This window comes from Colletotrichum gloeosporioides, assembly GCF_011800055.1.
Source record: "Colletotrichum gloeosporioides strain Lc1 chromosome Unknown consensus_7, whole genome shotgun sequence".
NCBI classification, from domain to species: domain Eukaryota; kingdom Fungi; phylum Ascomycota; class Sordariomycetes; order Glomerellales; family Glomerellaceae; genus Colletotrichum; species Colletotrichum gloeosporioides.
Window position 1 is genome coordinate 1997149 of NW_025544652.1, and position 25618 is coordinate 2022766.

The following is a 25618-nucleotide window of genomic DNA, read 5'->3' on the forward strand; positions in this document are numbered from 1 at the left end:
GGAAGCACCAGGCAAATATCGAGATACCCTTGTCGAGACTAGAATTATCGTACCATCGCCTAGCTGCCCTCGGTCGCGCTGCTCCGGGCCGCGGTGGTGGTGAAAATTCACCGGCACAGCAATTTTCCGGTGCCGAGCCGAAAGCCAGGCGGTCGGTCACAGGCGGGGTGCCCTGCAGACTGCCGTAGCAACCCCACTGCGTTTCCCAGTCCTTCGCACCACTACGCGCTGCAACCCTCCCAAGCGAAGCCGAATGAGGTGTCATTGAGTCGGCAAGTCGACTTGCAGTTCTTGCAACGGAGCCTCTAAAGGTCTAGACGATACCAGTGAGAGCGATGGCCCCGTTATAGCCGGTCATTCAGCAGAAATGGCTTCATCCATGCCATTGGTATTCTTCAACTTGATGGTAAGGTAAGGAGCTACGATTTGCAGACGTTTCCAAGTGCTTTGGATATCTTTATGTTGCCGTTGTACGGTCTTGCGCTTCGTGGATCCCCATGCACCAGCGAGCCGGTGATAATGCCTGCTCACCGGCGGAATGACTCTAGCCATCTTGGCATCAGCAACTAAGGCAGGAACACCAGCATCGAGATCAGCAGTTCCAGCCTCGTTGACAACGTTGACGGTGTTATGCTCACATATCAATCTACAAAGCAAGGAGAGAGTTGCTCCGACTGCTTATGAATCCAGCTTGTCCAAACTAGAACAGTTGCCATGTACTTCCATTCGCCGCCTCAATCGGGCCTGCAGCCGGACCCCGCTAGCGCCTCAATATGCGAGACCATACACAATGCGAAGAATGCGAAGAGAACAATCCGAGATCCCCTCCATCTTCGGGATTAAGGTCGGTGTTTAACCAAACCACGAAGCAAGGTCATCCACTGCCGTGACTGGGTCTCTGTGCAGGGCCCTGTTACATGGCACACGCGAGCTGGAGCATCACGGACTTAAGGCCGGTGCAGGAGCTAACTCTAAATGCCCACATATCCAATGGGACTATCGCCTGCTTGGAGGCACTCGTCGAGCAATGATGAGATCACCCGCAACTGGATCTACAGCCTGCATTGCCGGCTGGGGCTGGTCCACGGGTGCGCCTCCAAGCAGCCAGTTGCACAGGTAGCGACCCGTAGTCGGTTTCGCGTCCAAGTAGGAAGGAAGCAAAGAGCGGTATAAGTTTCAACCCCTCCTTCCTCTTGGATGCCCTCTATTCGTATCACCAATTCGGCACTTGAGCATCACCGCTTCACCCTGAATCAACTTCACCCATCACACCTCATTTTCCCTCATCCTTTGCAACATCGACTTACACCTCCAGCACTGCACCCCAGCCGCCACACTCATCATGTCCGCCCTACCTATGGCAGCTCCTCCCAAGACCCCTCTGGGTCGCTACCGCATGCTCTCCCCTACGGCCTCCGTTCGAGTGAGCCCTCTCTGCCTCGGCGCAATGAACTTTGGCAATGCCTGGGAGGGTTACATGGGAACGTGTGACCAGAAGACCGTCGAGGGCATTCTCGACTTTTTCTACGACCAGGGCGGCAACTTCATCGATACCGCCAACAACTACCAATTCGAGGAGTCCGAGGCCTGGATTGGCGAGTGGATGAAGAAGAGAGGCGTCCGCGACCAGATGGGTATGCTTGTCGAGCTCATCACTCGTTCCTCACTAACACAGCTCCAGTCATCGCGACCAAGTACACCACCAACTTCAAAGCCGGACCAGGGGCCCCTAACATTATGGCCAACTTCACCGGCAATGGATCCAAGAGCTTGCACACATCCGTCGAGGCCAGTCTTCAGAAGCTGCAGACCAGCTACATCGACCTAGTGAGTTTCGACATGTCTGATTGCCAAGTGACGTCACTGATTCGCGCCTAGCTCTATGTGCACTGGTGGGATTATTCCACGTCTATCCCAGAGCTGATGCAGTCCCTGAACCATCTCGTGGTGACGGGCAAGGTTCTCTACCTGGGCATCAGTGACACTCCGGCGTGGGTTGTCAGGTACGTGAAGCGCAGCAACCCACAGAAGTCATCACTGACACCTATACAGCAAGGCAAATGAGTACGCCAGGAATCATGGCCTTCGCCAATTCTCGGTCTACCAGGGCCGCTGGTCAGCCGCCTCTCGTGACTTTGAGCGTGAAATCATCCCAATGACCAAGGCCGAAGGCATGGGCCTGGCCCCCTGGGGTGCTCTCGGCGGCGGCGCTTTCAAGACGGAAGAGCAACGCAAGTCCCAGGAGGGCCGCAAGGTTCAGGCTAGCGAAGCGCAAATCAAGATCAGCCAGGTGCTGGAGAAGATTGCCAACCGCAAGGATACCATCATCACCTCTATCGCGCTCGCATACGTCATGCACAAGACGCCTTACGTCTTCCCCATCGTCGGCGGACGTACCGTCGACCACCTGAAGCAGAATATCCAGGCGTTGACGCTCAACCTGAGCGACGAGGACATCCAAGAGATTGAGGCGGCTGTACCGTTCGACATGGGATTCCCTCACAATTTCTTGTGGGGAGAGAAGGCCCCGTCGGCCCCTGGAGAAGTCTGGCTATTGAACATGGGAGGAACCTTTGATTACGTTCCTGAGCCCAAGGCCATTGCGCCTAAGGAAGGACAGTAGAGCTGGAGAATCAGGACTCACCGCGCGAGATGGCGCCCGACGGACTACTGAATGTGTATGATAAGTGGAATGGGCATACTAGCACCGAAAATGAAGCCCATGGCAACGTATTGAACCTTCTGTTCAACTCGTTTAACGGCGGGTGTCTCGAAAGTGTGAGAATGTTGTTGACATTATGTTTGGGGGCCTTGAGCCCCCCGCCGATCGATCTGGAAGAGGAAACTGCATGTCAGATTTTGGTCAATGGGGCACACAAGTTGCGGAGCTCCAAATGGCAGCGTCTGCCTCGCACGATAAGTGTATAAGGCAAATTGCCTTACAGTCGATTTGATATCCAAATATCCGCCGCCTTAATAGCACTTTGGAGCAGATGCCATGCTAGTTGCAGTGTATTGAACACCGCATGGCTCCTTCCTCACGCAGCGCTAGGCACTTCCTTCCTCCTTGGAGGCAAGCACCGCCTGACAGGGCACCGTCCAACTTCAAGTTCGATGAGCAAACTCTTCAACACATGCGTTTTGTCGCCTGCAACTACATGTCATAGAATCAGGAACAATTTGCCCGCCATATCACATTGTCTATTTGACACGCATCTTACACGGGTTTGACATGAGAGACCACTCTTCTCTCATCATGCGCCGCCAATCTGAGCGCCCCCGTGGCCGCAACCTCAAGACTTATTCGAAGAAGCCCCAGAGCCGCAGGTCCCTTGGTGCAGCAATATACCGCAACTTGACGGCTGGCAATTACTCTAGGGTTTCGAGCGGTGACGAATCATCCATCCAGGGAAATCCGCCTATTGTCGGTCATCGCACCCCTTCAGCATCGTAAGTTTGCCACGAGCAGAATTTGGGCCTGAAGACTGACAGTATAAGGCTCCAAAGGGATGAACAGAGCTTACCTGAGACCGAGGAGAGCGTCGCACCAACACCCGAAGAAACAAACCATGACAGAGTTCAGCGTACCAAAGACCCTTATCACATCCAGACCTCGTCCATCAGCCTAGAAGAAGCTTCATCGCAAGATGATGACGATTCGTCATCGAGGAAGAGCCAGCAGTCGCAATCCAAAAGCTCGCAAAAGTCTAGCATCACATCCGTCGGACAGGGCGGTACAGACTCGGCCATCAAAACGGAAGCACGAGACTCGCCTGAGGCCTTACCCGATGCGATGCTCTGGAGTCATGTTCCACAGCTTCATATTGAAACTGAAGGCTCTCCATTTCAGGGGCGTAAAAGAAAGAGAGCAGGGTCCCCTTTTGGGTCTGACTTGATGACCCACCAGCCTCAACGGTTCAACCAACAAGAAGGTAGAAGATGCCGATCTGATGCTGTAAAAGTTTTCTGACATCGGCGTAGCCTGGAAGGACCCCGAAAGCTCAAATAGACGAAGCCTCCCCGTTGTGTTCGGCCCTAGAACGCCGAGTCCCGCCAAGACACAGACGCGCCGGAAGGTTGCAGAGATACACCCACAAGATTATAAAGTGTTGCCATCTGCGTCCCCAGCGATTCCGACCCTTCAGCGGGGTGTTCGAGACGGATTCGAACGCCGCGAGGTTCCGAAGTTCAGCAAACACTACTTCGATGGCAAGCGGCGAAGAAGGCCACCCCCAACACCCGGCCTTGGGTCGCTTTTGAGTGCCGAGAAATCGAGGGAGGCAGCTATCCGCAAGGAAGAACCAGGAATTAGAAAGACAGTGTCAGATCCCGCCAATGCGTATCTCATGTCTGGAGCGATATTGGATGAGCCTCGGGAAGCATCTCGCACAGAGTTGGTGGCCTCTTCTAGCAATCGGAACGCTAATGTACGGCCTTCCCTCGAACGGCTTGCCAGTCATGTCTCCCACTTGGGCAACCCACACGACGTTGGCAAACTCGAGAATGATGGAGCTGTGAGTCAAAATAACGGGATGGAGATGAAGCGGTCGTATGGCCAAGGAAGCTCTTGGATGGCCACGACAGATAACTTTGTCCTGCGAGAGACCGGTCCAACTACTCGGCGCTCTTCCAAGACTACAAGCGAGCCGCACTTGTACCTGGACGAACGAGACACTCGCCCACCTCTTCGCGACGCCCTAAATACTTCGGGGGAGTTGAATCTGTCACATCTAACCACCAGGGCCGAGCCCTTCGAATATTTGAGAACACAAGACATCAGATAGTATCATGAAAAGGGTGCAATTTGTGAGGGACTGACGGAATATCGGAGAAGAAAAACGATTGCACTACGTCAAGGAGCTAATGGCAGCCAACCTCCAGACAATGAGCTCGATGCAGATAGATTTGTACAATCATTGCGGCTTCGCGCCTAATACAAGAGGTATCTTCTGATATAATACATACCAGGCTTTTCCGTAACCCTCCCGGTCCGTACAAACGGACTTGCTTGCATATGGAAACCGCCTCAAACGCCATGCGCCACAGAATCCTTCGAATATCAACAGGTGATTCAAGCATTGAAGTCAATCATTTCGCGCCTTTGGGCTTGGCCTCTGCGTCACCAAGCTCGCGGACGAAAACGCTGGCCTTACCCTCGGCGCTGTAGTCCTCCATGCCTGTCTCGAAGCCGGGGCAGACGCCGATGGCGAGATACTTGCCGTCCTTGGAGAACGCAAGCGCAGCAACGCTGTCGGGGAACTTTTGGTACTGCTTCATCCTGCGTTTGGCCTCGGCGTCCCAGAGCGCAACGGTGCCGTCGCCACCGCCAGAGGCAAAGGTGCCATACACCGGGTGGAAGATCATAGCGTTGACAGGGTAGACAATGTCGCCCTCGCCCTCGGCGGGCGCGGCTTGACGATGGCACTTGAAGGCGTACTTGCGCGCCTGCGACTCCGCCGAGTCCTCGAACCACTCGACGGCGACACGCCCCTCGATACTGCTGGTGGCGTAGCCGGCGTCGTTGGGCATGCAGGAGACGGCGCGGGTCAGAAACTTGAGCGAAGACTCGCGCTGCTGCCAGGGCTTGATCTCGTGGGGTCCGGGCTGCGAAAAGAGGGCGGGCACGGCGCTGATGTCGTAGATGTTGACCAGACGGGCCGTCATGGCGACGACAACCTTGGACGGGCTGACGGCCAGGGCGTGAGGCTTGCCCGGCAAGTGGACAGTAATGTTCGGGTCGGAGGGGGACTTTGCGTTGTGGATTTGCAGGGTCTGGTCCCAGGACGCGGAGATGAGCAGGGCTGCAGGGCGTGTTAGCTGGGCCGTGTGACGGAAAGGGGCTAGGACGTACAGTGCTCCTGGCTGTACGCGACGCATCGCGCGGGCGCGGTATGTTGGGAGACTACAGACTTTTCTCCAGACTCCAAATCGACCCTGTCACAATCCGTCAGCAGGGCGCTCCTCCGGAACGTTCAATTGCCGTCGTACCGGTAAACGCAGTGGTCCAAGCACGCCGTGTAGGCCTCGTTGTCTGTCGCGCCGAAGCATACGTCGAGGACGGGGGCGCGGAACTCGACGGTCGTAATCAGAGTGCCCTGCGCATCTTCGCTGCCGCTGTGTGTGTCGTAGAGGTAGATCTTCTTGTCCCAGCACGAGACGAGTAGCCTGGTCGGTGAGTCGGGCGCATACGCGAGCGCGGAGATGGCATCGCTGGGCGGCTGCGCCAGCTCGAATTGGGATGCTGCCTGGCTGTCAGTCCTTTGGGTCGTCTCGCAGAGTCACGTACTCCCCCAACACTTACCGGGTGCCATGTTGACGTTGTAAATTGGACCAAGCTGCAGCTCTTGACCTCTACGGAGCTAGGATGGGAGCTTCGGTGTGATGTTTACATTGGCAAACTGGTTGGAGGGGTGCTCACGTGTCGATAAGCGAAGAAGCAGCTTATCGGGCGAATCAGCGCCAGTTTTTGCCGGGGACCACCGCCCGCGGGCCGCACCCCCACCATTGTCGGATTTCTGCGATTTTGTGAACCGCAAAGTAGCAAAATTGTGACTCGATCGCCCAATCACCAACGCAACTCTGCTCACCCAAAGAGGCCAACTTTTTCGACGCCGCCCCGAGCAAACGATCCGTACCCGCGTCAGCAACTCGAACCCACGACGACAAGGCAGAATATCCCGCCGAGCACAGAGGAAACAAGCTGTCTCCCAGAGCAACTTGTAGGAACGTGTAAAAAGCCCGCGCGCCTCCCATCGCACCCCGCCCCTCCTCCACACCTCTCGACACCTTCGACTTCCCGTCGACCACCACCACCACCGAGCACAACGCCCTCGACGACTTCGAGAACCAGCAGTCAAGATGGCGGAACCGAACTACAGCCACTTTCGATACTTCGAAAACAAGTATCCCGAGATCGACGAGTTCGTCATGGTCAACGTCAAGCAGGTTAGTCGCCCCGCTGCCCAACGCACTACCGCACCGGACCCGATACAGCCGCCGGCCCCCGTTTGGAGGACATGATGGAGCAACGCCGTCTGACTGGAGGATAGATTGCCGAGATGGGTGCCTACGTCAAGCTCCTCGAGTACGACAATATTGACGGCATGATTCTGCTTTCCGAACTCTCGAGACGTCGTATCAGAAGTATTCAGAAGCTCATTCGCGTCGGCCGCAACGAGGTCGTCGTCGTCCTCCGTGTCGACAAGGAGAAGGGATACATCGATCTCAGCAAGCGCCGTGTGTCGCCGGAGGATATCATCAAGTGCGAGGAGCGGTACAACAAGGGCAAGATGGTCCACTCCATCATGCGCCACGTTGCCGAGAAGACCCTCACCCCCATCGAGCAGCTTTATGAGACTATCGCATGGCCCCTGAACAAGAAGTACGGTCACGCGATCGACGCCTTCAAGCTGTCCATCACGTAAGTTATGTTCAAAGTGCCGGTTCAACTGGACACAATCACTGACCAAGCCGGACGTAGCAACACCGAGGTCTGGAACGACGCCACCTTCCCCAGCGAGCCCGTCGCCGAGGAGCTGAAGTCATATATCGCGAAGCGTCTCACGCCTCAACCCACCAAGGTCCGTGCCGACGTCGAGGTCACATGCTTCGGATACGAGGGCATCGACGCCGTCAAGACCGCCCTGCGCGTCGCCGAGTCCCGCAACACCGAGCAGACCCAGGTCAAGGTCAGGCTCGTGTCCCCGCCCCTGTACGTCCTCACCAGCACATGCTTGGACAAGAACCTTGGTATCACGCGCCTCGAGGAGGCCATCGTCGACATCCGGAACAGCATCGAGGCGGCGGGCGGCTCGCTGGTCGTCAAGATGGAGCCCAAGGCCGTCACCGAGAGCGACGACGCCGAGCTGCAGGCCCTTATGGAGAAGAGAGAGCGTGAGAACGCCGAGGTCAGCGGTGACGAGAGTGTCTCGGAGAGCGACGACAACCCGGAGGTTTAGATTTCAACGGTCAAGGCAAACAAAAAAGGGGGCGGCTGGTAGAATGAGCGTACTGGCAGGCTGGGAATCCGGAGTGATTCTAATGAGACGACCAAAAAAAAAAAGTACCCATTACTTCACGTGTTCCCCAGGGTGTCATGAGTGCGGAAAAAGTGCTGCATACGTTAGCAGGCCGTTGTTATCGGGCATCGCAAGCCGGCGCGAGGCTGCCCAACATGAAGGCGTTGGGAAGGATCCGGGTCGAGCTGTTGGGTATGATGACGGCATGAGCAACGATGAGGGATTTTCCAAAGATAGCACGCATTATTCCAGTAGACCCCGGCGTTGACAATACATCATAGGCGTTTAAATATCTACATGGGGATGATGGCAACAAAATGATACATATGCTCCGTCTATGAGGGAATCTAACGGAGAGTTCTCTACTGCTTGCTGAAGCTTCCCTCGGTCCACCCGCCGTCAACGTACCATGTGGCCTTGTTGACGAATCTCCCCTCCGGCCCGAGCAGGAATGCGATCGACGCCGCAACCTCCCAGGGCTCGGCCAGACGTCTAGTCAGGCACGGCTGGTCCGCAGCGGTAAGCCAGAACTGCCCGCTGGGGCTGTTGAACGGCTTGTGCATCATGTCCGTGTCGATGCAGCCCCTGAGTGAGTAGTTCAGTGAGTTATCCTGCCTCGAGTGAATCCAAAAGGTGGCACTTACGGACACAGGGCGTTCACGCGGATGCCTCTACTCGCACCCTCGAATGCGGCCACCTTGGTAATGCCGAGAAGAGCATGCTTGCTGGAGACGTAGGCTGAGACGCCCGCCGAGGCGTAGTTGCTCGTGATGCTGCCGACGTTGACGATGCTGCCGCCGTCCTTCATGTTGCGCATCTCTTCCTTCATGCAAAGGAAGGTGCCAAAGACGTTAGTGACGAGAATTTCCTTGAAGTATTCCTTGGGCAGGTCCGTAATGGGAAAGATCTCCCGTTGCTCACGGGCTGTTCATGTTAGTTATGTTTCGACGCTTCAAGAGAAGGGGATACAGACCAGCAACATTCGCCGCTCCGTCCAGCTTGCCAAATGTCTCGACAGTCTCGTCGATCCAGGCCTTTACCATGTCATGCTCCTGGATGTCGACGACCTTGGTCATGACTCTGCCCTTGACATCGGGAATGTCCTTCTCGATGCCTTCCAGCGCCTTGGCGAGGTTCTCCGCCGTGGTGGCGCACATGGACACCTTGGCGCCGCGGATGAGGAGGTAACGAGCCAGGGCAAGACCCGTGCCGCGGCTGGCGCCCGTCACCGCGATGACCATGTCCTTGAAGGGGTAAGGGTCCGCCATCTTGTGTTCTCTTTGTCTGGAGACGGAGGGAATGGGGGGGATGCCGCGGGGAGAGAGAAATGATATGTGATTAGAGGGACGCTCGGCAGAACAATGTGATACTCAGCCGAAGAGATCTCGGGGACCTGGCAGCGGCAAGAATCAAGGGTGTGAGGAGAAAGGGGGAATGATCTGGCGTGGAGACGAGGGAGGGAAGCGGATAGAGCGTGAAGACGAGATGGGAATCATTAAATCCTCGGAATGGGACGTGGTCTGGAAGATCCCGCCTCCCCGGATGGCTGTCGCAGCCGATGAACTACATTCCGATTTCGTGATGGTTGTTTGCAACTCGACCCTGGTCTTTGCTAGCCAAGAGACTCATGATCCTGGTGTCGACGGCATATGCATGGGGACCCGGGTGGAACTGGTGCAAGCATTCTATCGACTGTTTTGTCTACCGGTCTGTCGAAGAAGAGGAGGTTGCGAGACATGAAGCGTTCGCAGACGACTTGCGAAGCGCGAAAACGCTGGACGCCGCCAATCAAAAGCCTGCTGCTCGAGAAGCATTTTCCTAAATAGTCAACGGTGTTACATTGCGCCTGTACAGACGGCCGAGTCGGCCGCGCCTACGTGCTTGGCTCTCGCATCTTCTCGATTTCGTCGATAAGTCGAGGCCGTCGAGAGAACAGCTGGGCAACGAACTCCGCGCCTTGTTTGCGATACTCAAATTCAAACCGACCACATCTTGTGTTGGCCGATGGTCCATGGGAGAAAAGAAGTGGCCTCTCTCCTCCTGGCGGCGGAGCACAGCCCCGGCTCGAGGTGTTTGAACCCCCCGGCTCCAACAGCATAAGCCAACGTTTGGACGTCGTCCAACAGCCAACCACACCTCATGTTGTTCTCATCACACCGTACATCGAAGCAAACATAACCACCTAATCGGTACAACTCCCGTGGTACGTCGAAATCTGGCTCGATGTCCGTCGTAAGACGATCTACCAGATGCTCTAGTTGCTTGCTCCCACATATAGTCCCCAGAACGCCAGCCAGTGCGAAGACTAGACAACACTCGCAAACACTACCGAGATTTAAGATGCGGCAGGCAGCCTGTCTCGCCCTCCATCGCAGAGCATGCGAGGTCCCCGACGCGGTGACTCGAAATGGGTGGCTTGCTGATCATTCGGTGGAAGTTCCCGAGTCTCTGGTTTTCGCATTGTTCTCGCAAACAATGGCAAAGCCTCTCCATTATACTCTGAATAGTCTAGGAAGAGGGGGCCAACGATTGGCGGATAACGGTCTCGAACGCCTCATCGGGGGATCAGAGAAGCAATCATGGCTTGGCCCCTTATTTTCTTGCCTCGCTTTAAACACTCCGTGATATCCACTGTGGTGTTGATAGCAATGGCCCCCAAATCCTCTAAAGGGAACACAGCCTGCAGCTTGTCCTGATCGTTTTGTATTGCACCACTTGAAGAAAGAATCACGCAATGGACTTGCCGTGGACTGCGCCAGTGCCGCCTGGCGAGGTCCGGACGGAGGTGAACCCGCCGACCCTGAAGGTGAAGCTGTACTCGTGGGCGTTCGTGACGACGTTCATCGCGGGGACGACGGTTGGGCTGCGCATCTTTACGAGATTCTACGTCACGAGAACACCGTTGAATGTCGATGATTGTAAGCCGTTTCCTCACCTAAACGCTTTGTTGGTGTCTAAACTCACGTACAGACCTCATTGTCATATCGTTGCTCTTCGCCATATCGACGATTGTCGTGCTCTTCCAGCGTTAGTCTCTGAAGCCCTCAGTCGTAGATCACGCTAACCATCCTCAGAGGTCGAAGTCGGACTGGCACATCACATGTGGGATATCCTTTGGGACGTGTACAATGTCCACAACACTGGGGTAAGCGCAGACTCCGTTGAAGTGTTAGGGACAACAGTTGCTGACCTTTGAGTGCAGTGGACAATTGCCGCGACGATCGTGTACGCCCTCAGCATCAGCTTCTCCAAGCTGTCCATCCTCTTCTTGTACCTGCGTCTGTCGCCGCAGGTATGGTTCCGCCGGGGCGTCTTCTTCCTCATCGGTCTGGTCGTCAGCTACTCCATCGTCTATGTCCTCATCAACATCTTTGGCTGCACACCGATCAGAGCCGGCTGGGATCTCAACATCGTTGAAAAGACTTGCGTGGACAAGTTCTCCATCTACCTGTCCCTCAGCATCGCCAACATCGCCATGGACGTCTTGATCCTGCTGCTTCCCATCCCCGTGGTCGTGCCGCTGCAGATGGCCAGGAGACAAAAGTTCTCCATCATCCTCCTCTTCGGAACAGGTGTCTTGTCAGTGCCTCGCCCCCTGAAGCGCCACTCCCGAGATGTTTGCTGACGAGTCTCAACAGTGTCTGTGGCGTGGCCACTAAGCGGACCGTCCATCTCCCCAAGCTGCTTGCCAGCCCAGACTACACCTGGGAAGCCGTCGAGGCGTTCATCTGGGGCTACCTGGAGCTCAATGCGGGCATGATCTGCGCCTCCGTGCCGGCGCTGAAGCCCTTCTTCATGCGGTACCTCCCGTCCTTCATCACCTCCCGACTCGGCAGCAGCAAGCGCGGCGGATCGTCGCTGAACAAGTCCTCCAAGTCGCGCCTCAACACCGTCGTGGCACAGAACATGGAGCGTCGACGACGCCAGGATGAGTCGTACGAGCTCAGTTCGACGGACGGCAAGAGGGACGGCGTCGAGGACGACGAGACGAAGCTGTGGTCTGGATACCAGAAGAATGTCAAGGCTGCCCTAGGTGGCCATGCTCGCGAGACTTCGAGGCAGATCGAGAACAACAGCAACAGCAGCGTGGACACGCTGGGTGAGATGGCAGGCCCGCGTAGGGGTGACAGGACCGTTGTTGTGTCGGCTGAGAGCAGCGCACCGGGTGGGTGCGGTGAGGGATCGAATGGCATCATGGTGCGCCGCGAGACGACTGTGCAGCACGGCGCCTAGGCGTGCTCAGAGCGTCGATCTGTTTGGATGTGTTGATAAAAGTTGTTGGCTTCTTTCTCTAGCTGGTGTCATGGAGGCGTGTCCAGACGGGGATTGTTGAAGCGGTTACCGCTCCGGAGGCTTAAGGACATGTAACTATAATATTCTGTCCATCCAATTGCTGCTTGGCTTGTGAGTATGGTGCTGTTGTGCCTTCGAGCCATCTCGGAGACTTCGCTCAGCAGAAGACGACGCGAGGACTTCCTCCATCTTGAAGGAAAATAAAACATGCGGGTAAAGTCTACGATTATGACTTCAGGTGTAGCTGGACATGACATGCCGATTGAGTTGCTCAAGGCATACTTGTGCCAGTAACGGCTGTCGAGTCGAGAGTTTGTGGGATGTTGTAAAGACGAAGGACTTACATGGGAGAAAGAGTGCAGCAGTAGGTACCTAGTTTGATAAGAGCAGTTGATAAGATAAGATAAGAAAGTCGGATGACCTCCAATTGAAAGTTTCGCCAAACAGAATATGGATAGCTGCGAAAGCTTCAGCAACCACCTCATCACACGCAGCCACTGTCGCGCCCATGAGCTTCCGATCGCTATGGGCGCGCGCACGAGGGAGCTTCCTTGGTGACACGGCAATCCGCCTGGTCGGCATCGCGACCTGGATCCCCGTCGTCATCTGGTTTAACGACCATGTCGCGACCGTGACAAAGATCAGCGGCGCCTCCATGTACCCGTACTTTAACGAGGACCGCAACAGCACCATAATCCGCGACCTGGTGCTGAACTGGAGGTGGCACGCGAACGAGGACCTCAGGAGGGGCATGATTGTCACCTTCAGGTGCGTTGCTTGTGCACTGCCAGCGCCCTGGGTCACGACGAGCTAACACTACAGCGCAACAGGAGCCCGTTTCACCCAGAGACCGTCGCCGTGAAGAGAATCATCGCCTTGGAGGGAGACCATGTCAAGACACGGCCGCCGCACCCCCAGCCGATGGTCAGAGTGCCGCAGGGCCACATCTGGGTCGAGGGCGACGGCCCTGCGGACCAGACGCTGGACAGCAACACCTACGGCCCCATATCCATGGAATTGGTCACGGGAAAGATTGTGTGGTTCTTGTACCCCTTCCGCAAGTTTGGAAGGACGAAGTGGGAGGACTTTAAGATGAAGCCGCGGGAGTGATCTAGTGTACTGAGAGGAAGGCTTCTCAATGTGTATAACAGCAATTGTATCGCTACTTGACTCAACGGAAATGCAACCGAGTTTCCCATATGAGCTCTGTCTGACGCAGGCGCATCGTTCATATGCCGATGGCGGGTGCTGACCCGCGTCCCCCTCGGAGGTCTCGGCAGCGCCCGACGCCAAAAGGCCGACGCCTATCGGTCTAGCGCCGGCCGCAGCTGAAATGCTTAGGTGACTCGAACTCGCGGTGACGCAGCGGGACTGGTGGACCGCAGCTGCGGCATGTGGCCCGTGCTCATCCAACAAAAATTCCAGAAGCCCGGGAACCCTGCGAAATTTCATTATCGTTGATGCGTTGGACCTCGCCGCCGCCAAGTTTTTTGCCCGCGCAATAAACCCACGCGACGACCAAATCGACGGGGAGGCCTCTCTCCTCGCCCTAGCTCTTATTCCCCTTCTCTCGACCTCGACACGGCGTCGTTGTCCCTCCCTTGGGCGCCACCGACTGCTCTCACGCGACCTCGAACAAAAACCGCAGACGTCACCGAGACCGATCTCCCTCGACGACCACTGACCGGAGAGAACCTGGTGCCGACTGCGACAGACGCACCCGCAAATGTCTGTCGCTGACCGCCTCGTCAGCTACTTTGCTCCGGCCGATAACAGCGCGCGAACGATTCAGGGGGAGCTTACGGTTTCCAACCCGGCGGCGGCGGCTTCAATTGCGGGGGATAGTCATGCCGGACAGACGGGAGGACTCTTGCCGGATATCAAAATCAGCGGACAACCACTCGTTCAGGATATGGGGCAGGGACATGGAGATCTCGAAGAGGAGGGCCGCCCGCCCTACTTCCACGCCATGATTGCGGGAGGTCTCGGGGGCTCGACAGGAGATATGCTTATGCACTCCCTGGACACAGTCAAGACGCGCCAGCAGGGCGATCCGCACATCCCGCCAAAGTACACATCACTGGGGTCGTCATACTACACGATATGGAGGCAAGAGGGCATCCGGAGAGGTCTTTACGGCGGATGGGTGCCGGCATTGGGCGGATCGTTCCCGGGCACCATGCTATTCTTTGGCACATACGAATGGAGCAAGCGGTTCCTCATCGATCATGGCCTGCAGCACCATTTGGCGTATCTAACAGCAGGTGAGTTGATGCGTGCGTGGGGAAGGAGAACCAGAGACTAATTGACCTATCCAGGCTTGCTGGGAGACTTTGCCGGTTCCATCGTCTACGTTCCGTCCGAAGTACTAAAGACTCGCATGCAACTGCAGGGACGCTACAACAACCCTTATTTCAAGTCAGGGTACAACTACAAGGGCACAATTGACGCCGCAAGAACCATTGTCCGCCACGAAGGCCCGGCTGCGCTGTTTTACGGCTACCAAGCGACGCTCTACCGCGATCTCCCCTTTTCAGCGCTGCAGTTCATGTTTTGGGAGCAGTTCCACGCCTGGGCCCGCCAGTACAAGCAGAGCAGGGACATTGGAGTGCCTCTGGAGCTTTTGACTGGCGGTCTGGCAGGCAGTTTGGCCGGCGTAATGACGTGTCCTCTCGACGTCGTCAAGACACGGCTGCAGACACAAGTGCATCCCGATCTCTTGCCCAAGGACAACAAGCCGACAGCCAAGGGCGCGGCGCACACCTCTGCGGCCAAGTCCCAGACGCGCAACATCTCCACGTCATCGCCGTCGACGCACACACCGCGACCCGGCGCGGTGAATCTCCAGACGTCTTCCGTCATCACCGGCCTCAAGGTCATATACCAGACGGAAGGCATCAGCGGGTGGTTCAGGGGTGTTGGTCCCCGTGGCGTGTGGACCTTTATCCAGAGCGGCACCATGCTGTTCTTGTACCAACGTATTCTCAAGCAACTAGAGGTTTGGGACAGCGCTGCAGAGAGGGAAAGCAGCATTTGAAGAGCCGATGGTCGGCCGACGGATGGAGGTTTGGCGGGGAGTTGGATGAGGGAAACATGTACAAACGCTTCCATCTGTACACTTACGGGTTTAAACATGGGACGGCGTTTGATGGCATAGTAGAAGGGCGTGGAGTCCCATAGAGCCGATAGAGCAAAGACAAGTCCACTTTATAACGACTATTTAATCGTCACAAGCAGCTTGATGTGAAGGTTGCAAAGAGACAATGAGATGCATGTGAAACCAGCTTATTGTGTAGACAGCTGAAATGCAGCCTGCAGGCACCTGCCCCACTGGGTCTTAGTGCCCCTGACCCCCTGTCCCCGGCCCGCTAACGCCCCTGTGACGACAGAAGGCAGCTTTACGCGGGGTGTCTTACAGCTGCTTTCTTCCAGCTCCAAAATTTCAATCCCAAACGCGCCGCGCGACATCCTCCCATAGCTTCATTCACGCACCTTGTGCCCACCGCAGCATCACCCCGACTCGAAGTGCGCAGTCACTGATAAAGGAATTTCGAAACATACCTCTGCACCAAGGCACAGCTGTTCCAATGGCCTCCGATGCAGGCACCCCTCCTCCTCCAAGGGAGCCGACTCCAGGCGGCTCCCTGCCCTCTTCGACCGCCGTTCCGTTGAAGCGACCTGCTCTTGAAGAAGACTTTACACCCTCAGTTCCCTCTCCGCTCAACCCAGACGTCAGATCTACACCGAAACCACCAGGCGCCGACGAGATGCCGGCGAAGCGTAGCAAGAAGGAAACGCTGAAGAAGCGCGAGTCCAAGGGCGTCAGCGACAGCAACCGTGGCACTCCTGACCCGAAGCATAAGGAGCCGAAGCAGAGTGATTACAGTCCCATGCGCTACAAGCTGGCGCCGCCCAAGCCCTCCGATTTCGAGCCTGCGAAACCCCCAATCTTCATCCACCACCACGACGTTCCTGCCCTCGATGGAGGCCAGGTCCAGTTCTACGAGACTTCCGAGCAGTAGGCCTCCCCCTCGCCCTGCTGCGCCGGGCACGACTAACGACTCGATAGTGTACATAACAAGAAAAGCTATCACTACACCCACTGCATTGCGGACCCTGAGTTCCCCTCGTCGCTCTACTACCGCGGCACGGAAGCGGAGCCCTTCGGTCCCCATCTGGCGTTCGAGGATAGCGCGACACACCTCTTCTTTGACCAGTCTGGTCGCCATATAACGACCGAGAAGGGCTTCCGCATGACGCGCGCGAATGTGGCGATCCGAGAGGGTCGCTTCTACTGGGAGATCAAGATCACGAGGGGCATGGTTGACAAGAAGGACGGGGAGGACAAGCCCGAGTCGCATGGCCACGTGCGCATGGGATTCGCGAGACGAGAAGCGTCAGTGGACGCACCCGTCGGATTCGATGCCTACAGCTACGGTTTCAGAGATGTCGGCGGCGAGAAGGTGTACATGTCGCGACCAAAGGCTTTCTTTCCCGAGGGAGAGGGTATCCGAGAAGGAGACATCATCGGCCTGGAGATCCAGCTGCCCTCAGAACGACTGCAGAGAAAGGTGCTGGCCGGCCAATACAACCCGGCCGTGGACACGGGCATCGACGACGATAACTTGGCCTTCGAGGCTCCGAACATTGTCCGCGACCGCATCCCGATCCGCTTCAAGTCGCACATCTACTTTGAGAAGATCGACTACCACACCACCAAGGAGCTCGAAGACCTCATGAATCCCTCGCCTGTATCTTCCGGACCCGCCAACTCGGTCGAGGCGCCTCATCCCAACCACCCCGTTCCCGCCCTCCGAACGCTGCCACACTCGCACATCAAGGTGTACAAGAACGGTATCGACATGGGCACGGCCTTCCGCGACCTCCTTGCGTTCCTCCCGCCAGCATCGAAGCCGCAGTCTAATATTGGCGCGCGCGATGGCCTGGACAACGGGATGCTTGGTTACTACCCCGCCGTCAGCGTTTTCAGGGGCGGTGCCGCCGAGGTCAACTTTGGCCCCGACTTTTGGTACCCTCCCCCGGGCATCGCGGGTCCGGCCGACGACGTGGACATGGTTGACGGCGGGCAGGATGAGGCCAAGAAGTTCGACTATCCGGCCCTAGACGAGATCCGCCCGGTGTCGGAGCGTTACACGGAACAGATCGTGGAGGACATCGTCTACGACATCATCGACGAGGTCGACTTCTGGGTCCAAGACGGCTGCAAGATCATTGACCGCTTCGGCCAGGGCGAGAAGGCCGGCCAGACGGGTATCGCTCCCACGGGTCGCGACGAGATCAAGGAATTGGTGCAGGATGATTAGGCATCATCTGTGCGATGGAAGAAGTCTCAGCGATGAGACTCTCGCTTGCTTACGAGATACCCGACTTTGCTTCTTGCGTTGTAATCCACAATTGTACATTATACTATAAAATGGGCGTGAGGCTTGGGACGGTCCTTTCTACATAATAGCCTCTATTTTCCTAAAGCCCGAGGGGCCCCAATACGAAAAATGAATTCATTCCACAGTCGTTCATAGCCCTCGTGATATCTCAGCTTGCTAGCTCATCATACGTGCGTTCATGCCCTCTGCAAACCAAACGTTGCGCTCGTGAAAACAGAAATTCTAGTCATCATTCATTCGTTGGCGGAATCACTTCCGCGTCGCCCTCCTCCGTACAGACTCGGGCGTCGTTCTTCCCGAGTCCCTGCCGCTGCGTCTGCTGCGTTCGCTCCTCTCGCTCCGCGGCCTGTCAGACCTAAGAGGTTCCGTGCGGGAGCGGGAGGGACCCGGCAGGGCTGGGTCATCGGGCAGCTCCTCGATGCGGCCGCTGCCGTCGATAATCTCGGGCGCATTCTCGCGCTTGATGCGCTCCTCGCGGCCGCGCTTGTGGCAGTACCACAGGACGAAGAGAAGGACTGCGGCGTATTAGTATCTGGGCCGTTAATGAATCAGACTGATGCACTTACGGAATAGCGCGACCGAGATGATCGCGTTGGTGCCGATGAAGGCTGGCCATCTCAGCTTCAGCGCGTTGACGATGGCCTTGAGCATGCCCACCACGGCACCCGGCTTGGTGACCAAGTCCGAGAGAGTGGCCGGCGTGAACATCTTCTTCGCGGCGCCCTTGACGCCCTCCTCCGCGGTGACCTCGGCAGCCTGCATGCCCTGACTCTTCGCCGCGGCCGCCAGGACCTCCGGACCCAGACTGGCGGTAAACTTGTCGGGGAGGTTCGTGACGAGCTTCTTCATCCCGTTGGGAAGCTTGTCGAACGACTTCTTGATTGTGCCGTCCTTGTCCTCCACGAGCCTCTTGATGTCGTCGACGGCGGTCGGCACGCCATTTACCAGGTCCTTGAGAGCGAGGGTGAACTGCCGGACCAGCTCCGAGGACTCTGCCGACAGCGGGATGGCCTTGTTGTTCTTCGCGGAGAGGTTGAGGTCGTCGAGCACGCGCGACAGGTCGTCTTTCTCCCTCGCTTCCTCCTCGGCTGGCACGGCTGTGGGCTTCACTGGTGCGAGCTGCTTGTCCTTGTCGTCGCCCTTAACCTTGGAAAACAGGAAGGCGATTTTGCTGGGCTTCTTGCCCTCAGCCTTGGGGTCGACCGCTACCGTGGCCGCCTTCTTGGGGGCTGCCGCCTGCTGACTCGGAGCGGTCCGCCGCGATTCGTCCGACTCCCACATGTACTCTGGCGTCTTGGTGCGCGGAGGCAAGGGCGGGCGGAGGCTCTCATCGTCAGAGTCAGCGTCCGGGTCGGACAGGATGCGTCTGAAAAAGGCCTCGTCTCTGCGGTCTAGCACCGGTGCTGGGCCGCCATGGGTGCGGTCGGTGGCGGCGCTGCCTGCGGGCGACAGCGAGCGGGAGCTGGTCTGGCGCCGCGACGGCGACGGTCGTGATGCTGGGTGTTGCTGCTGCGGGGTTCCGAGGTTGCTGCTGCTATCGTGCTCTCCGGCGGCCTCCTTTGCGTCTTTCTCCGTCTTGTACTTTTTGTACTGCTTGTAGCCAAAGTATTCCAGCATCGTGGGCGAGTGTGTGCTGGTGTGAGTTGTAGACGGGCAAAGTTGAGGGTTTGAAAGGATGGCGCTCGTCGAGGGCGAGTCGTCGAAAGTTGGCGGTCGGACCGGTGGTTTTATTCGATGGCCAAGCGTCCTTTTTTGTTCTGAATCACATGTGGTGCTATAAGTTGTCTGGGCCCTGGTTCTGGTTCTCAGGCGTGTATCATGCCTTGTGAGAGCTCAAGTGTGTTTAGCCACCGGAAGACCTTGGTTGGGTGGTAGCCGTTGGGGTAGCTTGCACCGCCACAAGTGATGTCACCACAATGCCATCTGATGATCATTCATGCCCATCCATTGGAGCCCTCCAGCGCAACGTCAAACAACCGCATGTAAGCGAGCCCGGCTGTTGGGCCGTGGACTCCACTAAGGGTCTTGCACCGCCACACTTCCATCGGAGGCCCCTCACCGGTGCATGTCGCCTCACCCTGCCGAGAACCGTCTGTCCTTGTAAAAATTGCCAGCGCAAACTCATGCAGCGCGTGGCTCGTCCAATGCATTGATTGACAGCTGTCTTGGAGCTATGGCAGGGCAATAGTTGGCAGTACTAAGCCACCAATACGGGGTATCTATCGTAGAAACTGCTCGTTGCATTCAAAATGTCGTCTTCACTCCGAGTCCTCCTCGCTCTCTCCGCCTGCCCCGTTTTCCTGCATGGACTCGTCTGCCGCAGTGCTCTTGCGCCCACTGGGACCACTTCTCCGGCGGCCCCTCTGGTAGGCCTCTGTGCTAGTCACGGCCTTCTCGCCGACGAACAGTCCGCCGTCCCAGTCTTTTGAGCATCGTGGACATTTTTGGCTGCGCTGTGTGCGCCAGTATGCCCCCTCGCAGGTATCGTGCAGCCGCGCGTTGCAGTCGACATTCGTGCATCTCTGCCCAATGGTGACGACCTCCTTACACGCCTCGCAGAACTTGATGCGCTGCCACTCCTCCGCCGCCGCGTCTGGGTCGTTGTATGAGTCGACGAGCATTCCCCTAAGCTCGAGCAGCGCCCGCGGGCTGAGAGTGTAGAACCCGTCTCTGGACTTCTCCAGCCAGCCCTGGTTCACCAGATTCGCGAGCATGTCCTCCACCTCGCTGTGCTTCAGTCCCTTGTCTGCAGCAGACTGCGTCGCCGCCTCGCCGTTTACGTCGTTGTTGTTCTGCCGCGGGGGCCGGGCGAGCTTGATTGCTTGCATGTCGGTGATGGCCATGACCTCCATACGTTGCGAGTTGTAGGTCTCGAACAGGGCGTCCAGCAGTCTCTTAATGAAAGCTATTTGCTCGGCATTGTAGGTCGTCGCCAGCTGTGTCATCGGGTCGGAGGCGGTGTTGACGAGGGCGTATATGCGCTTCTTAGACACCTGGTGAACGGTGCTGCGGATTTCGTAGTCGAAGAAGGACACGGCTTCGGCGGCCGCGCTCACGTACGAGTCAAAGTCGTCTCTAGTGACCTGGTCGGGCGTGACTTCCTCGCCATCTTGGGCCTCGATTGTGAAGATGGCTGCCAGAATGGACTGGGCCTCTTCAAAGGTAAGGGTGCCGCGGGCGAGAAACGCTTGGAGAAAGGCTTGGTTGCCGTGATTGTAGTGTTCTGGGACGATGGGCATGTTGGCGGAGTGAGGAGCTGGACTGCCGCGCGCGGGCCCTGGTATCGTAAAAAGATGCAATCGTATGCGAGACGTGAATCAGATGAAAGACTAATGCGGTAAAGTTGCTGAGGAAGCTATCGCACGTGCGGGAGTGATGTCGTGGGGGAGGGGAATTTTCCAAGACGCGACTCACACGCGTTTCCTACGGGCAGAAATTAATTGAAAAGAAGCTCTGGCTGGAGCTCAACGGCCCCACCAATCGACCAACACGGGCGGTGCACCGGTCGCTGAGGAAGGCGGCGTGGGGTACCGAGCCACACGGTGGCTGCACCTGGATCAGCGGGCTCTGAGCCTGAACCTGGAAGGCAGCATCGCCGGAGATTTCTTCTTTGGCTGGTGCGGGCAGGGGCTCTCCGCAGCAATGGGTCGGGATCTCCTCCAGAGTGGAGGTCTAGATCCTTCAGGCTTCCACCCCTGAACCTTCGTGATCGGCTGAATTCAACAGCAGAAACCTTGCTGCTTGGGAGTCGCAAGTGCCACATGCCGACGACACGGCACTTTGCTGTGACTGGCGATCATACCCTCCGGTTCAAGCTGGCCGAAAGACGCCGGCCTGGCGGTTATTGGGGGTCCCAGAGCCAAGGAACAAGAAGTTGGCTAGCACTATTACTACTGCCGTAGCCAAGGCAGACACAGAACGGCGCTCATGGACGACAACGCGAATCGATCGCCGCCTCCAACTCAATCAGCACGTGGTGGTCCGACCGTTGCTCAGCTTCCAGCTGCCGTGCCGGCGGCTTCGATTCATCAATGGAAGCCTCAGCCTTCAGCAACCTTCCATCTGGCAGACTGTCAATGTCACCACCGCATGTGCCGCCGACCTTCATCTCAACAATCTGCGCCACCGCCGACCCAAACCTGCTCGTTAGTCTGCGCTAGCGATTACCAGCTTGCCAGATTGGGGCCCAGGTCCCGAAGCCATTGCAGTTGCTCGGGCTCCTTCGGGCATCGTTTACTGTGACACTGGCACTTGTTTTCTGACTCAGGAGGCCAGCTTCAACACAAAACCGCTAGCCTCATCTTCCTCCCGGGCTGTCCCTGTCTTTGGGGCAAGCTCCAAGCACCAAGCAGTCGGTACACGGCGTGGTCCCTTTGGAAATCAGCTTGGGTGATATGATTGACGTGATAATGGATCAGAGGACTGGGAAACTCTCCCTTCAGCCGCAACCTATTTTCTCGCTTGACAGACAGGATGCCACCGTCGCTGCTGACTCGACGACCAACACTTGACAACCATAGAAGCTTGATTTGCCATTGCCATCCGTGATGGGGAGGATCCCGTCTGCAACCCGCCGCCCCATCGGTCCGGTCAGCTCTGCCGGGTTGAGGCTGGTCCGGGAAGCCCTCCGCGGTGTCCACGCACCCACATGTCTACAGTCATCAGCGAATCTGCGCCTGCAAAGCCAACCTCCACTCGCCATACATGTTTCGAGCCATCGATGCCTCAAACCCAACTGAGGGGTCTGGTTGGTCGTAACCTTGCTGCGGATAGTTCGGTCGAACTCGTACGTTGCCATGCCGCCTATACTCGCCGTGGCCTAGTTCCACTGTCATCAGCCTATCCGGTCTTCTCTCTAATGACAGTTGCGACGACGCTTGCGCATTGCTGCTCCTCCTCGGCCCAACCCACGCAGCTAGTCGACGGCTTCATATTAGACGGATTGTGGCGTCCAACGTTTTCATCTCGCGTCGGCGTGTGAGACTCTGCGGTCGGCAGATGCCCGCCAGAATCGCACTTGGAACCGGCTAGAATACGTCAATTTCATTTTGTCTCGCCATGACACATTCGATGCCAGCCTCCGAAGCTATTTGCCCTTGGTGCAATATTGCTGCGATGATCGTCTTCTCACACTATCGTGTTTCAACTCTCATTACCCACCGGCATCATGGTAAAACTCTTCATTGCCATACCGAGCGCGCGCCCCGCCGGCTTCTTTGAAGGATCCCCAGCCAAGACATCTTTGGACCATCGAGGGCAAGCTTTGGGGGCGCGGGCTTCGTGAAGGAGGGCTCGTAATACGGCCCAAACCCCCCTTGTCCTGCTCCGGAGTATCCATCTCATCATTCAGCCCGCTTGTGTGTGTGCGTGTGTGTCCTGATCGCACTTTATGCAGTTGCGAACGCCGGACATGGGTGATCACCCTTCCATGTTCCTGAAATCTTGGTAGCAGATTCTTGAAAGTCGCGCCCGGGGGAGTCTATCCATGCGCAGATCGCAGGGGGGGCGATCGCTGCGATCTAAGGCTGCATGATAAACATGGCCTTGCCGTTGCTTGCTCCCCAGTTCTTAATTTCTTCTTTCTTCTCCTCCCCCGTCACCTTGTTCCCTGCCGCGGTCTACGACTCCATATTCATGTCTGGCCTGTTTGGCCAGCTTCCAAGGGGGTGATATGGCCATCCAGCTGCCCCAAGAGGAGCTGGGCACAGCTATAGGAGTGCTTGTCTACTCCTTGTTCTGCCTCGCATGCAGCTGTACAATGGGATGGCTGACCTATGTCCATCGTGAGGCTATCAGCTGTAGGTCATTCCTCCGTCTTGGCCAGCAGGCAACTGACCATCATCAATACAGATGTCGCACTTGTATCGTATTTCACGGGTCTCTCTACGGCTGCCTCCGTGGCTCAGCAGCTCCACACGATTGTGTACTGGAGGGATATCAAGAATGCGCAGTTTCGACACTCTATCGCCAACGTTGGCAACCCTGAACTCGCCATCGCCGGACAGTCGACCGGTCTTGACCTCGTACTCTTCTACATTCGTAAGTCGTCGCTAGAGCACGAAATACGCACGCCTGACACTCTTCAGAGTTTTACAGCTACAATGTCGAGGCGGCCTTGACCTTCTTCTGGTCCATCGCGCTCACGCAATCCATCTTCCAACTGGAGCCGGTCAAGTCTACCCGGAAGCGAGCCAACTACATTGCCAAAGGCACCGCGGTTGTGCTGCCCGCCTTGCTAATGGGCATTCTCCGACTTGAGGCGGTCCAGAAGCAAGCAGTGCCTTTTCTCTTTCTGGCGGATGGAGTCAGTAAGTAACATTTGCAGCCATCGGATAGCGTTATCTGACAACATTTCTAGTGGGCTTTTGTCTCAGCGGGAGTGGTGTTCTTCTCATCGTCATCTTGGTTAAGTACATCCACACGCGCCGCAACCTATTATCATGGAACGTCCGCTATGGCCAACGTTCGGCCAGCACCAAGAGTAGCGACACTCTAGTGGTCGACACTAGTAACGGGAAACGCCGCCAGAGTATATACGACAGATGGCTCGTCGTTCGATTCAGCATCGCCTTTGTGGCATTAGCGTGAGAATAAACTCCTGATCCAACGCCTAGTTCCCCGACGACTGACTAGTCCTTTTAGCATTTTCCAGGTGGTCACGATCATGTTCCAAGTATCATCTGCCCGCCAAAACAACCGTGACTCGCTAAGCGACAGCCCGGACCTCAGCACGGAGCGCCTCCATCTGGACCTCATACTTTTCCTGCCCGGCGTCTCTGCGAGTCTCCTCACATTTGTCGTCTTCGGGACCACCAAAACATTTCGCGATTACTTAGTCAATAAGCTCGTCCCGAAAAAGCTGCGCAGGCTGAGCAGGCAGGCGTCTCCGAGGAAAGCCCGACGGTCGATGGCGTACTCCCAGAGGAGCGGCACACGCCCGCCACGGCTGTCTCTCGACACGTATGTTGGGAACGATCTGGATGTCTACACGCCCACGCGCGACGGGGCTGGGATTCAGCTGAGAGAGTTGAATGCGGATGGCTCAAGCAAGCCGGGCGAAGACGAGTTTCCGTTGGTGCCTGAGCCGAGTAAGCCTAGCAATGTGTATTTGTATCCAAAACAGTAGTTATGATTCATGACCAAAATGATACCACCGAGCCGAGGCTCAATTCGATTTGTACGTTAAGGCTTTGTGTGCAATACATAGCTGAGATTGAAGTGATAAAATGAAACGCGAGACGAGGGATTCAATGATGTCACCGATCGCTCCATCACGACGATGATTAGCTGCTATACAGCTTCGGTATGAATGTGTAATGGGGGACTTGTTGAAAATGGGCCAGTCTTACCACTCATCGTCGCAATCTTCATTGTCGCCTCGAAGTACAGCCTAGGAAGATGGGTACAGTAAAGGGATGAGGGTGTGGTGAAGAGGTCGTTCACTTGATATTGAATACGACGCATTTCTGATCTCATTCCATTGCTGTGATCCTGTGCCATGGCTGTAGAGCCTACCTACCTCGGTCAGAACCCAAGTTGAGTCAGAATTGGACATTGAACAACTGTTGGTGTTTCGTTGTCGTCCAGCCAAAAGGGACGCCTAATTGGCATCGGCGCTGCTGACTAAGACGATTAGCGCCGTGCACGTCCATTGTTAAGCTCCATCAACATTCAACCTCTTTCAACCTCACCCGAGCCTTCACTGCGACGGCAAACAAACCCAACAGAGCAGGTTGTTTGATCACCTAACTCATAATTATTCACTGCGAGCGACTTCTCACGACGCGACGAACCGCACTGCCCATTTAGAGCGCTGCGGCAGGACGACGGCAGCGATTGGCGTGCCCGACTGGAGTAAACCCACCACGCGGCCAGATCCACTCACTTCCAGCTTGCGACTGA

The 25618-nt window shown here is 56.6% G+C and overlaps 11 protein-coding genes across 11 annotated transcripts; 7 read left to right on the forward strand and 4 right to left on the reverse strand.

The window, feature by feature from the left end:
- Window positions 1-1342: 1342 nt before the first annotated feature.
- GCG54_00001931 (Norsolorinic acid reductase A) lies at window positions 1343-2623 on the forward strand (the record flags this gene model as incomplete). Its single annotated transcript, XM_045402032.1, has 4 exons — window positions 1343-1634; window positions 1676-1827; window positions 1879-2003; window positions 2053-2623. 4 exons carry the CDS (start codon window positions 1343-1345, stop codon window positions 2621-2623), a joined length of 1140 nt encoding a protein of 379 aa, XP_045270761.1.
- A 633-nt stretch (window positions 2624-3256) lies between these two features.
- On the forward strand, window positions 3257-4784 carry GCG54_00001932 (uncharacterized protein; the record flags this gene model as incomplete). The annotated part of the gene is made up of 3 exons (XM_045402033.1): window positions 3257-3450; window positions 3508-3932; window positions 3982-4784. The coding sequence occupies 3 exons, from the start codon at window positions 3257-3259 to the stop codon at window positions 4782-4784; spliced, it is 1422 nt and encodes a 473-aa protein (XP_045270762.1).
- A 304-nt stretch (window positions 4785-5088) lies between these two features.
- On the reverse strand, window positions 5089-6311 carry GCG54_00001933 (Mitotic checkpoint protein BUB3.2; the record flags this gene model as incomplete). The annotated part of the gene is made up of 4 exons (XM_045402034.1): window positions 5089-5801; window positions 5852-5934; window positions 5989-6241; window positions 6302-6311. The coding sequence occupies 4 exons, from the start codon at window positions 6309-6311 to the stop codon at window positions 5089-5091; spliced, it is 1059 nt and encodes a 352-aa protein (XP_045270763.1).
- Window positions 6312-6858: 547 nt separating this feature from the next.
- On the forward strand, window positions 6859-7958 carry GCG54_00001934 (Eukaryotic translation initiation factor 2 subunit alpha; the record flags this gene model as incomplete). Its single annotated transcript, XM_045402035.1, has 3 exons — window positions 6859-6945; window positions 7050-7420; window positions 7481-7958. The coding sequence occupies 3 exons, from the start codon at window positions 6859-6861 to the stop codon at window positions 7956-7958; spliced, it is 936 nt and encodes a 311-aa protein (XP_045270764.1).
- A 422-nt stretch (window positions 7959-8380) lies between these two features.
- GCG54_00001935 (2 5-dichloro-2 5-cyclohexadiene-1 4-diol dehydrogenase) lies at window positions 8381-9286 on the reverse strand (the record flags this gene model as incomplete). Its single annotated transcript, XM_045402036.1, has 3 exons — window positions 8381-8603; window positions 8663-8942; window positions 8992-9286. The coding sequence occupies 3 exons, from the start codon at window positions 9284-9286 to the stop codon at window positions 8381-8383; spliced, it is 798 nt and encodes a 265-aa protein (XP_045270765.1).
- Window positions 9287-10752: 1466 nt separating this feature from the next.
- On the forward strand, window positions 10753-12251 carry GCG54_00001936 (uncharacterized protein; the record flags this gene model as incomplete). Its single annotated transcript, XM_045402037.1, has 5 exons — window positions 10753-10936; window positions 10989-11045; window positions 11093-11163; window positions 11221-11597; window positions 11657-12251. 5 exons carry the CDS (start codon window positions 10753-10755, stop codon window positions 12249-12251), a joined length of 1284 nt encoding a protein of 427 aa, XP_045270766.1.
- Window positions 12252-12819: 568 nt separating this feature from the next.
- GCG54_00001937 (putative mitochondrial carrier) lies at window positions 12820-15348 on the forward strand (the record flags this gene model as incomplete). Its single annotated transcript, XM_045402038.1, has 4 exons — window positions 12820-13079; window positions 13142-13417; window positions 14004-14575; window positions 14630-15348. 4 exons carry the CDS (start codon window positions 12820-12822, stop codon window positions 15346-15348), a joined length of 1827 nt encoding a protein of 608 aa, XP_045270767.1.
- A 550-nt stretch (window positions 15349-15898) lies between these two features.
- Window positions 15899-17635, forward strand: GCG54_00001938 (Set1 complex component ash2; the record flags this gene model as incomplete). The annotated part of the gene is made up of 2 exons (XM_045402039.1): window positions 15899-16329; window positions 16381-17635. The coding sequence occupies 2 exons, from the start codon at window positions 15899-15901 to the stop codon at window positions 17633-17635; spliced, it is 1686 nt and encodes a 561-aa protein (XP_045270768.1).
- A 330-nt stretch (window positions 17636-17965) lies between these two features.
- GCG54_00001939 (uncharacterized protein) lies at window positions 17966-19333 on the reverse strand (the record flags this gene model as incomplete). Its single annotated transcript, XM_045402040.1, has 2 exons — window positions 17966-18231; window positions 18283-19333. The coding sequence occupies 2 exons, from the start codon at window positions 19331-19333 to the stop codon at window positions 17966-17968; spliced, it is 1317 nt and encodes a 438-aa protein (XP_045270769.1).
- Window positions 19334-19974: 641 nt separating this feature from the next.
- On the reverse strand, window positions 19975-20955 carry GCG54_00001940 (uncharacterized protein; the record flags this gene model as incomplete). The annotated part of the gene is made up of 1 exon (XM_045402041.1): window positions 19975-20955. The coding sequence occupies one exon, from the start codon at window positions 20953-20955 to the stop codon at window positions 19975-19977; it is 981 nt and encodes a 326-aa protein (XP_045270770.1).
- Window positions 20956-23387: 2432 nt separating this feature from the next.
- Window positions 23388-24842, forward strand: GCG54_00001941 (uncharacterized protein; the record flags this gene model as incomplete). The annotated part of the gene is made up of 5 exons (XM_045402042.1): window positions 23388-23514; window positions 23567-23755; window positions 23803-24024; window positions 24075-24300; window positions 24359-24842. The coding sequence occupies 5 exons, from the start codon at window positions 23388-23390 to the stop codon at window positions 24840-24842; spliced, it is 1248 nt and encodes a 415-aa protein (XP_045270771.1).
- Between the last annotated feature and the right edge of the window lie 776 nt (window positions 24843-25618).